Genomic DNA, 12764 nt, shown 5'->3' on the forward strand with positions numbered 1-12764 from the left:
CCAGAGAGGGGCGACCATGTAGTCTATAAAGGAAAGCTTCCCCTCCTCCCACTGCTCATAGTCCTGAATGGGACAGCACCTTCTAGCGCAACTTCCCTGCACCTGGTATATCAGCAGTCAGGATATCGCAGTTTTGGGTTTTTTAAAATGGAAGTACTGGTGGAAAGTGCAGGAAGTTGCCAGCGTTGTCAAAAGGACCCGAGACCTTCCATGAGTGGCTAGTCATGAGCGTGCCTTATTTTGCTTGCGTGAAGAAGCTCTGATATATTTTCTTTCAGTTGGGAGCAGGACATGAAGTGATAAAGGTCTTGTGTATTGGGATGGGGCAGGATTCCCTTGGCATCAAATTTTGTTTGTTCATGATTTCATTCTTCTCTTATTTATTTTAAAAATCTTTGTCTTTGAGATACACTTTGATTTCTCAGTAGTTCTGTATAGTTTTCTGTGTGAGTCTTCGTGTAGAATTAGGTATGGGATCCATTTCCTCTTCCCCTAAATAGGAAAAAGAAATAACAAAAAATCCTGTTCCTTTTGTTCTGCAGGGATTGTGTGTGTTTTATTAACCCCCCATTTGTGTCTGTGTCTCTTGCTTTGCTTTCTCACTGGGCAGTTTACTCTGCCTTCATCCTTCTTTGTTCCTATTGAAGTTTGAAAAAAAGATTTTTGTTTCATCACAACCCCACCCACCCATCATTTTGGTTGCATTTTCCTTTTGTTCTTAGTTTCCTTCATTTCATTTTGCATTACATCAGTGTTTATTAATTATAATTGATAATATTATATTATTTTTATGCATTAAATTTTCTCCTGAAATTCCCTGTTTTGTGTGATTTCAGTCCAACATGGTAGGGCAAAGTTAGGATCCTGAGATGGCCATTCTTCCAACGAGACCACCCTTTACTATGAAAAAGCCATAGGGTGTGATCCCACGCATGTTTAGACAGGAAAAAGTCCTACAACTCCCAGCATTCCCAAACAAGCCTTAAAAGTGGTATTTAAGCATCAAAGAGCTTCCACTATTGGGAAGTATAGAAATGTAATAAATAAACTTCCTTATAAAAGTCTGCAGGTTTCTTGCCTGGTGACACTTCTATGATGTGTGTCATTTTCATACAAATTGCCCCAAAAACCATGGGGAGAGGAAATGGAAGCAAATCACATACTGCCCCTAAATTTGAGGATTCATCTTACACAGAAACGGCTCCATATGGTCCACTAAGAACATAGGGAGACACGCATGTCTCTTTTGGAGACCCTCAATGTCAGGGCTGCTCTTGAGAACTGCCCCCCCACCCCCTTCAGATATAATTTAGTCAGTGGGCAGGCTTGATCCCTCTGAAGGGGAAACTAATCTATCCCTGAATTTTTCATGTGGTCTGCCAGGAAATTTGGGTGGGGGGGAATCCTTTAAAACATCAAAATATGAAGGCGTAGAGCACCTATTTTTCTGAAATTTGGCAGGCATAATACCCTCCTAAGAGGCTACTATGCCTACAGCTATCCAATTCTAACCAAGGGGGCAGGGGGGAAGCTTTTAGCCACTTCCCCCATGATTGTCAGTAGGAGGCATGAAACCTCAGATTTCCAAATCTCAATTTGGGTTCTGTACCCATGTCAAATCAGATGGGGACTCTAAAGCAGTCTAAGCCAAAGTGGGCCATTTCCGAAGTGCTAATTCTGGGTCCAAGTTGAATCTATGTAATATTATATATTTCTTGAGTAGCAAGACAGGACAGTTTTTTCTTTTTCTTTTCAGTGTTTGTTGAGAAATCATATACCTATGATCATTTTGAAGAACTGCCTTTTTTCCCACATTCTTAAACTTGGGATGTTGGAGCCAAAAAAAATTATCTCTGCTTTAGCATCCTCTCTTTTCACACTGCTATCACACAAACGGCCTTGTGTTGTGATCCTTACATTTATTTGCAGGACGGAATCAGAGAAAGGGGAAAGCATCACATTGGGATCCACACGTTGTGGGCTTCCCCCATGCGGAAGTAGACAAGGGCGTCTGATCTTATGTTCTTATCCACTGATCTGCCAGGCATTGCCGCCCTAGTTCCCATGTCGTGTCCCGTGTGCCTTCTTAGGGTCTGAGCTACGGCCACCAAAGGCCCGAACATTTGAGCTGAATCCCTCCCACCCACCCCCACCCCCAAGGCAAGGGCACTTAACCCTTTTATGCTTTGCGTACTCTCTGCTGATCTGTCTAGCCAAGTAGAATCAACTTACAGTTGTCTAACCGGTATTTGTATTTTGTATCACGACTGCCTAGCTCATCTATTTATTTTCATTTTCATTTTTAAGAGTATGTTCACAGCAACCAATCTTCCTAGTATTTCTTCTATTTTATGCTACTAGGTTGGTAAAGTCCATCCCTTCCTTGTTCTGCCTTGATCTGTATTCTACTTCTGAGGTTTGTGTTATTTTAGTGTTGCGCTTTGAACAAGATATGCAAATAAGCACTACAAAAGTTGTTAACACAGAACTTTTTGCATGGATTCCTCAAAGAGTCGCACTGTCTTTAAGGCAATGCTCTAGTGAAAATATTTGAAAGAGAACTTGAGTCAAGCCATGGGGCGCATTCATTCCAGCGCAGGCTCAAAAGTGAGTCCAGCTCTCAGGCACAGATGCCGTCGTCTCCAATGATGCAATTCTGCTAGAGTTAGGGGATGTTGCCCTAGCAGAAGCCAATGCTAATCTAGCAGAAACTGACGCTTGCTAGGAAAACATACATGGGAGGTGGGGTGAAGAAAGCACTGGAGCCACCAGAGGGCTGGCCAGTGAGAGTTACGTTCACCCGGCAGCGGGGAGTGGCACAGCCTTCCCAGTGCCTGAAGGACAGTGGAGCAGCAGGCAAGTTGAGTTTGTGAAAAGGAGGCACCAATTTTCTGCCCTGGACCCTTTGGTGCTGCATTCTGTGCTGCTCTCGATTTAGATAAATTTCTCAGATACCAGGCTGGATTCCTCCTACAACAAAAAATGGTTGTTTGACATCCATTCATAGGGAATTCCACCAAAGTTAACCGGCCATTAATTGTTGCATCCAAAGTAGCCAAGCATTTCTTTACTAATTACTAGAGTTAAGAAACATTCAAGCCCAACTTCTCCAAGCTCTAAGTTATGCTTTAATTAAGAATATTTCTGTAGAATGGCTGACTACTGGCAAATATATAAATAGTAATTTGCTGGAGCTCCTAGACCTCGCCCACTGTAAATCCGTCAATGCCTGCACCAGATGGTTTTTTGTGGGTTTTGCACCTGAATGCACTGCAAATAACTTGTGCAGTCTAGAACTTATCCTGACTCTGTCCTAATTAGTACCCCACTCAACACTAGCCTTCCTATTGTGTACTTTGGGTTGGCTCTATACTTAGCCATACTTAGAGTAGATCCATTGAAATCAATGGGATGTAGTCATGACTAACTTCCTTCAATTTCAATGGGTTTATTCTTAGTATAACTTAGGCCTTTGCTAGACCAGGGGTTATCCCGGGCTCAGGGAGGGATCATCCCTCCCTGGCCCTGGAATAAAGCCCTACACTTTGGGCCCACTTTTTCCCGGGGTCTCGGGCTGAGCCTGAGACCACGAGCATGTGACCCATTTCCGTGGCTTTTCCCGGTTCACTGCGATTACTTGCGCAGAGCCGGGAGCCGTGCTGCGCCCATCGGGGCTGGGGGGTGGGGAGCAGGGAAAGTTGGTAAAATTTAAAAAAACCCACTTACCTTTCACAGGATCAATGGACCACTCCTGCCTCTTTAAGAATAAAAAAAAATGGCGGGCGCGACAGCTCTCCTCTTGAGCTCGTCGTGCCTTGCATGTAAACGAGGGCGAAATCTCACATTATTCACAACACGAGGTCTCCCCTCCTCTCCCCTGGATTTTCAGGTAGGTCTAGCAAAGGCCCATGTCCGGATCCAATCCCTTATGCTTGTTTAGGCAAATATCCTGCAAGTGTAGCAAATATCTTGCTATGCTATTCTCCTGTACTGAACCTCCCCCACTTCCTTAAAAAAATGCTGAAAATACAAATTTCCACCTGTATAAAATAAATGTTGTGTTCTGATTTTTGTGAGCTCTGGTCACTTCTCAGGGCATGTCTACACCAGCCCTATATCCCGGGATCGTCCCAGGATAGTTCCTGCGCATCTAAATGCCACACAGGGCATCCTGGGAGCAGGCAGGGACGAGCCCTCCATTTTCCTGGGATAACCCTTAGGTGTAGAAAGGGCCTCAGTCTCATAAAGATGGAGGTGTGCTCCTCTTATGTCCACTCCAGAAAGGCTATATGGGCATGTACAGCATGTGAATGGCCACGCTCCTAAAGATGCACAGCTGCCTGTGTGTGTCTCCAACAAAATGTTCTGTTCTTTTCAAATTACTTGACCTAAAGACCAGCTTACAGTCCTAAAGGAAATATATATGGGTAGGTAATGACCAAAGAACAGCAGGAAGATTACTAAGACAAAACTAAGGATAACCCAAAGAGAAGGTAAATCTGAAGAACTCAAAGAGGGGAGGCAAAAGTGCAGAAATGTCTCCAACAAGACTCAAACGTGGATACATGAAAGGGCTTCAGATATTGAGAAAAGTAGTTTAGTCCCTGGCGCATTGTCTTGGCTTTAGGAAAGCGTTTGTCCTCTAGAAAATGTGGATAGCTATAATGTTTTCTCTAGGTAGCAGGATGTTTTCTACCACTGAATATTGTCTAGCTGTACTCCTTTCTTTTTTGGTGTTTCGCTTGTAGAAGGAGCAACAAAACTGTTCTCATTACAGCTTGCTAGGCATCCAATTTCAGTGTCCCAGGTCCTTCGCATGTGGGTACCTCTTCACTGACTTGCCTTGTGCCTCCAGGTACAGACGAAGCTTAGACAATGCCTTCACTGCGTTTGCTTCGCCACACGACCAGTGCCGTCACAAGCAGAGTGACAAAAATGGGCACCACAATGAATGGGCACAAAACGGTGTTAGGAGGGTCTCTCAAAGACCTTCCTGAGACAGCGCAGTTTTTGAAGTAGTGCTTGTGGATCACTGTGAAGAACTCATCCACTAGCCGGTTTGGCCAATAACAATCCAGTTTTTTAGCTATCAGTACGGTACAGTTGGTAAGCTCTTCGTACCAGCTGAAAAAGAGAAGAAGAAGAAACGTGTTAAACAAATGTCTGTTGATGTAGTCATTGATGGCAACTTCACAGATTACACAGAGGCAATGCTTGAATTGCCATTGAGTATAATACATTCGACTAGTGCAAAAGATGGCAGCCAGGTTGGTCACCTGTACACCTAGCGGTGACCATATTACATCAACTTTAAAATCACTTCACCAGCTGCCAATTAGTTTCCGGGCAAAATGTAAAGTGTTGGTCATTACCTTTAAAGCCCTACATGGTTTGGGTCCAGGTTACCTGCGGGATGCCCTTCTCCTGTACAATCTGCCCCATACACTCTGGGAAGAATTTACTCCAGCCATCCAGAACTAGATTGACAACTATTACCCAGAGGACCTTTTCTTCTGCCGCTCCCAGATTGTGGAATGGCCTGCCGGAGGAGATTTGCCAACTCAACAGTCTTTCTGAATATAAAAAAGCTATAAAGGCTGGTCTCTTCTGGCAAGCCTACACAGTCGAATTTTAAGAAGTCTGGCTGTTATTTTAATAATGTATTAGTTTTATATGTTTTAATCAGTTTTATGTCTTTTATAACATTTTTGTACTTTATGATGTTCCCTGCCTTGATCCAGAGGAAGAGGCGGGAAATAAAAATAATAATAATAATAATAATAATAATAATAATAATAATAATAATAATAATGTTAAACCAGGTGTTCCAATTCTGGTTTGTCCCTCCCCCAACAACTCAAGAGTTCCAGTTTTAAACATCATAACATATGACCAAGTGACAAAGTTTCCCTGGGTTGTTTAGTTCATTCTGGCTACAGCTGGAGTTGGCAAACAGCCAGGAAACAGTTAACCTACAGTTTGTTAACCATGGGTTGTTGCAACATGTGAACTGGGTCACTGTACTTTTCATATAGATGTACAAATCTTTATGTGTACATCTAAAAATGTGTGAAGTGGACCTGAGAATAATTCACGCAAAAATTAAGTAGGATTAAAGCTTCTTTAAGGTGCTGAGCATTCAGAATCCCTGTTAATAATTGCTTTTAGTATCTCTAAAAAGTCCTAGGCCATAGCTAGACCGAAGGTTTATCCCAGGATCATCCCCGGTTCGTCCCTGCCTGAGCGCTGGATGTCCTGTGTGGCACTTAGATGAACAGGTTTGACCCCAGGACAATCCTGGGATAAACCTTAGGTCTAGCTATGGCCCTAATGTCTAGGTAAAATTGGGCAAATACACTTCTTGCACAGAGTGATGATTTATGCTCTCAAATTACCCTGGATTTGTGATCCTGAGACAAGCATCATTTCCCCAAATTTTTGTCTTAAAGGCAAAAGTCTGGTACAGACATTCAATGGATGTATGGGGCATGGGTAGGATCATGGTCACCCATTGCCCACACACTCCCCATCCTTCCAGATGCCCAATGTCCATGTGTTGATCATAATAGCTGCATAGGGACCTAAGTGCATCAGCTCCAGCTTTGTGATTTACACACCAATCATGGCATAGTGTTTGTGCATGCTGGAATCTACGCACATAGATCCCGATGTAGAGCTTGTGATCCAAGTGTGGAAGTAGAGTAGGTTAAGGCAGGGCTAACCATTATGATACTGTTCTCCTCTCCATTAAGCATGTGCTCAGGGGGAGTAAAAGCGATATAAAACTGATGCTTCATAGATGTAATTAGAGTATTTCTGTTTCATCTGAGAATAACTGACCGATGCCACATCGAAGAGTTATTTTTTGGACCCTGAAGTGGTGGATATTTGCAATGCACAGTGACCTAAGAGCAAGAGGATGTGGTTAATACATCCTCGCCTCCTTGCATAGGTAAATAATTGGGTAAGACTTAGAGGCCTCGCATCAACCAGTGCTGGTGTCTCTGATCATGTAAATGAGCTCATAGTAACAACAGAAGTGTGGGGGAAATGCACTGGTACTGTGCCAGGAATATATGAAAGAGCTGAACAGAGTCCAGAAAACTGATTTACATAGTAACTAAGGAAATAAAAATAGGAGCAAGAAATCTTGTCAAGAACAGAAGCATTCACTGAAATGCCAATAGTAAGAAGAACCACAGCTCATGCAGAATTCATGGGAAAGGAGCAAGCCATCATATGTGTCAGGTATAGGTATAAGTCCATAGGTAGATTTATTCTGAATAGTTTTAGAATGTCAATGTCTCTGCAAGCTTATCTCTGCCAGAGTTTCTCACGGGAGTAGCTCTCACACTCCCTGTCATGGCTTTGCAGCTGTAAAAGGTTTCCCTGGAAACCTGGGTATGGTGGAAAGGTGGGGGCCACGGTTTGAAAGTGTCACTCAGATTATCCTATACACATCTACTCAGAAGTAAGCCTCATTGAATAATGGGACTTACTTCCAAGAAGGTACATACAGGATTGCAACCTTGGAAGTAAGCTTTGCTGAACTCAGTGGGACTTACTTCCAAATAAACATGCATGGGATTGTGCTGTATATATGCTTTGGGGTATTTAGTCTAGTTTTTAAGTAATCCACAGATTGAAGAATAAAACAAACTATTTATGACAGGTTGCTCTCATGTGACAGGGATAAATCATCCTGTGTTTGTAGGAGCATTTAATCTCAACTTTTGAGTAACTGACACTACAATGATTAAAAATAGAAACTCCTCAGTATAATTTACAGTCAGTCAAGTCCCCATTAAGAGCATTTGTTGGTGCAGAGAAAGTTTTGAATGAGTGGCTGCAACCACTGATGATATTATTCAGTACCAGTAGAGCCAAACCTGCATCAAAAATTTTGTAACCCCCCTCACCCCAACATCATACACCTATCATCTTCAAAACTGCAAATGTAAGTGATATAAATGTTGGTGCAGCATTATCTTGAAGCCAATACATTTTTTATGATTAAAGTATTAAGAATAAAAATACAAAGCATCCATATATATATATATGAGAGAGAATAGATCTGGATATGCTTTGTACTTTGTGTTGGAATTCTAATTGATAACTAATAAAATCCATGTACTAAATGAATTTGTCCTTTAATTTTTCTGTAAAAAGGAAGTCTGATGATAAAAGCTAGTGGCAAGATCTGATTAAAAACAGGGTAACATAGAAGGTTCTTGATGACGCAGCCGCAGATTCAAAACCACTCCAGGGCAAAGAGGGAAAAGATGAGCGGCTGAAAAGTCAGGGAATTAGCCTGACGTTTTCTGCCAGAGCAAGGTCAGCCTGGCTCTTTCACTGGTCTGTCCTCACGCGGAGCCGCTATTGAGCACCAGAAGCTGCCAATGGGGGAGGGGCAGGGCCCGGTGACCCTCATTAGAACAACTTGCCTCCACCACCACCACTCACCAGGGATAGCGCGGGGTTTGGCAGTGGAGCAGTGCCAACCTGGCGCTGTGAAGAAAGCCCCACGCCCCACCCCCTGGTGTCCAGCTGCTGTAAAAAAAAGCTAAATTCCATTTTAGGTATAATTAGAAAAGGAATTGAAAATAAATCTGCGAAGAGCATACTTCCCATATACAAATCTATGGAGTACTGTATAAAATTCAGGTCACCGCACCTCAAAAACGATATTGTAGAGTTTGGAAAAGTGCAGTAAAGGGCAACTAAACTAATCAAGGGTTGGAGCAACTCCTCTATGAGGAAAGATTATGGCATCTGGGACTGTATAGATTAGAAAAGAGGTGAGTAAGTGGGGACATGATAAAGGTGTTCAGAATGATGCATGTTGTGGAGAAGGTGGATTGGGGGTGGGGTGAAATTCCTCCCGCTCTCATAATAGTAGAATCCAGGGTCATCCCATGAATCTGATTGGTGGGAGATTCGTGATAGATAAAAGGAAGTACTTCTTTACACAGCGCATAATTAAACTATGGAATTCTTTCCCCCAAAATGTAGTGATGGCCACCAATTTGGATGGCTTTAAAAGGGGGTTGGATAAATTCCTGGAGAAGTAGGCTATCAATGACTACTAGCCCTGATGGTTGTGTGCTCCTTCCAGTATCAGAGGCAGTAAGTCTATATATACCAGTTGCTGGGGAACATGGGTGAGAAGGTGCTGTTGCACCCGTGTCCTGCTTATGGGTCCCTGGTCATCAGCTGGTTGGCCACTCTGTGAACAAAGTGCTGGACTAGATGGACCCTTGGTCTGATCCAGCATCAGGGCTCTTCTTATGGTCTTATGTAAAGGAGTGGGGGGAGGGGATCTCCAAGAGAATATTCTCAGTATCAAAAAAAAAAAAAGGGAAAGCACCAGAATTCAGCTCACAGCTATGTTTGAGCAAGTTGTAAGTCATAAGGCATCAAACGAAGGATCAAAATGTCTCCAGTTCTTAACTCGAGGAAATGTTTTTCTCTGCATAAAATATTGGCACCATTTTCTGTAGCTGTTTCTCATTGAACTTATGACAATTGGAATGTTCTTTTCTCAAAGTCCTGCCTGCCTCTGTGGACAAGATGGGAAGGCAGTTGGTGGGAAAACAAAAAAGGAACCATTCTCTGAGCTTACTGATATATTGCAAGATATATACGACATATGTGCCTCACCCTAGAAAAAATATTATGGGTTTGGTGTACGGGTGAGCCAGTAGTAGGACTGATACTTACTAAAAATTACCTCATTATCCATTACTGTCTATCCTTATCTAACCTATCAATATCCTTTCCACTGGGTCTCTGTACCATCTGAGCCCTATGGCCAACTAACCATCCCTGTTATCCAAGTCTGGCCACCCACTACCCTGACCATCCAATCCATATTCTTCTACCTTTGGAATTTGCCAGTATTAGCTGCCAAATTCCACTCTTCCCATACTCCTTGACACTGAAGTGGAATCAGGGGGCATGGAATGGTAGCCATTGGACATCACTTCCTAGCTCTGAAGAGTGATAATTTGTGCAGGGAGTGGCAGCGGTAGCCCCAAATATCCTGATTAGATTCCCCGCCCTCATGTTTGATAGACCAGCCTTAATAGATTCCTATTGGCTGTGCGGGGAAATGAAGTTAGAGACTTTTCAATAGGGAACAAGTGCAAATCCAGAAAACCTGTAATGGGCAAATCAGAGGCTGTGTACACACAACTGTAGGATAGTTTAAGACTGATTTGTCTTTCTTGCTGTGACGAATAAGATAAAACCTAATTACTCAAGTTCAACCTCAAGCATATATGGTTAGAAATGCAGTAGATCCTGGCCCATGTGTCTACAGTACCATAGTACATATTGATAACATTATTTCATGCATGTTATGATAGATGACAAGAATTCATGTTACACTTGCACAACAATCACATTTTACAGCTGCATGTGTCTTACTGATCTTTGGAGTAAATGGTATTTCAAAATGCAGACACTGTTTAGATTTTTCAGTAGGTTCTTCAGTTGTTGCCCAGGGGAAAGTAAAGTTGGTTTCTGAAGCTTTCACAGCACACACAAACAATAGAAATGTCATTAACTTGTCAGGACGTAAAAGCCATTTAAAAAGTTGGCTGGCACTTCAGTGCATTACAGACAGGAGCTTTCGGTATTACTATTTGAACCATCTTTGCTTGTCATCAGATTAACCTGACACGGTGTGGAAAAAAGGCAAGGCTAGCCTGCCTCAATTTAATTAATGTAAGATTGCTTTGCTTCATGACAATTAACTTGTCTTTTGGAACAGTGTATTACGACTGTATACTGAACAGAGAAGAACAAAGAGGACTATGCCCTAAAAAGGCCAAGGTGACCCTAAAAAGGCCAAGGTGGCTCTGCTGCCGTAATGTCACAGAAAACCTTGCAAGCCTTGGGGCTAGACAGCTTACAGAAAATGGAGAACATTTTGATTCTCAATTCTAAGGTCCATAGAGAAACAAGGATATGGTGGTGGGGATTGTTAAAAAATTAAAACTAGAACTAAAAATGAATCACCCCTAGATGGTTTTTAAGAGCCTTCCTAAATTTGGTAGTAACTTCTTCCGAAGTTATTGGAAGACAGGTTAACACAAGATATAAAGTACTTACCTTAACAATATGACAACAACAGAACCCTTTTTTTTTCAAAATTGCAGAGAAAATGTTAGTATTTAAGTCATTCCTATTCCCTGTTTGCTACTATCATGGAGTTCATAAAATTCAGTTTTGCTATAAGAAGTGCCTGTCAGAAATTAAGCAGCACATTTATTCTATTAAGGGAATTGCCCTAAACGATACATTTACTAGCAACTGTTTATGAAGTGACTTGCCTTAAAAGATACATTTTCTAGTGATTGTTTATAATATATGAAAGTTGTATGAATACAATGTAAAAAGATACTGAATGAATAGCAGGCAAAAGCTTTTTGAAGCCGTTAAATTGGGCAGTTGGAAAGGTGGCTGAATAGTTCTCCTCAGGGAAATCGCTTTACAATAAAACTTGGCAGAGAGATTAATATATCCTGCAGAACAAGGATGTTCACACATGCAACTGCATTGTGCTACAGTGATATTAAAAAGAAAGCAGAGGCAGCTTCAGGCTCCTGAATCCCCCAAAGATCTAGAGAATGAAATACCACACACAAAATAATTTACAAGGGGAGGATATTTAAGGGCAGATAAGAAATTGCTTCAGAATCTGTCCCAAGAAATCCGAACGTTTCATGACTCAAGTCAGTCTAATTCTCTTCACATTAATAGAGGGTCTTTAAAACCTGTTATGCTATTACTGTGTGTGACTCTTCTAATAAATGCTACAAATAACGAAGAGCATCTGATTGAACTTGTGTAGGTAAAGAAGCACCTTCAAGGAGGTTTAATTTTTGAATTCATGCCTTCAGCACTTCACAAGTGAACACAGAGGGTTGCTGAAGAGCTCTGAAGATCCATGTTGCTTAATGGGTAAAAACAGAACACTGAATGTACTGTAAGTATTTAGTCATACTTGTAGTGCACCCACTGAAATCAATACAACTTAACTCAGTCACATTGGTTTAAATGGGTTTATTCTAGGCATGACTAAATCTGTATCTAACCCACTGTGTTTGCCATTCTTATAAGTAGTTTCGAAAAAGTATGAATGTTAAAATGTTTACCAGATATGCTTTGACACATTTCCAGAAAACTGGAACAGAAGAGGTAGCCTAACCACCTACACTATATTCTTTCAGATGCCAGGTCTGAAACCTTTTTGTTTTCTCATCATTTTAACAGTCCATAAATTTAATTTTAACTTTGCTGTTTTAAATTTGTATTTCTGCACTGCTGCTAATTTTAACCTGGTTGTGCTTTTATATTGTATTTTATATTATGTTTTTATACTGTTTGTTTTATACTTTGAATGGTTTTAAATTTTGTGAACCACCCAGAGAGCTTCGGCTGTTGGGCGGTATAAAAATGGAATGAATAAATAAATAAATAACCTGTCTTATGCAATTTTACTATTAAAAAAAAGGGGGTTTCCTGTGGTCGGGCCATGGATTAAATCCAGTGTTATATGAGTGGATATCTGCTCACATGATGGGCATTCCTGTTTCCCTCCTCTTCCTACATCCCTCCATTCCCCCCCAACCTGCTTTAGTAGGGGTCCCTCAAACACCGGAACAGATTTAGAGGTGCATTGGGGGGGGGGGGGCTGCAGCAGTGTTGCCCTTTCTGCTGGTAGCAGGAAACCATTGGATACAATTGAATGTGTGCTA

General features: G+C 41.7%; 1 protein-coding gene across 1 annotated transcript in view; it reads right to left on the bottom strand.

The window, feature by feature from the left end:
* Positions 1-4372: 4372 nt before the first annotated feature.
* The window catches only part of RAMP1 (receptor activity modifying protein 1), a 547734-nt gene continuing 539342 nt past the window's right edge, over positions 4373-12764 (bottom strand). The window contains exon 4 of the mRNA XM_063116031.1: positions 4373-5124. Within this exon, the coding sequence (XP_062972101.1) occupies positions 4869-5124 (256 nt within the window). The 3' untranslated portion in view covers positions 4373-4868. The remainder of the gene's footprint in view (positions 5125-12764) is intronic.

Source organism: Elgaria multicarinata, chromosome 2 (genome assembly GCF_023053635.1).
Source record: "Elgaria multicarinata webbii isolate HBS135686 ecotype San Diego chromosome 2, rElgMul1.1.pri, whole genome shotgun sequence".
Classification (NCBI taxonomy): Eukaryota; Metazoa; Chordata; class Lepidosauria; order Squamata; family Anguidae; genus Elgaria; species Elgaria multicarinata.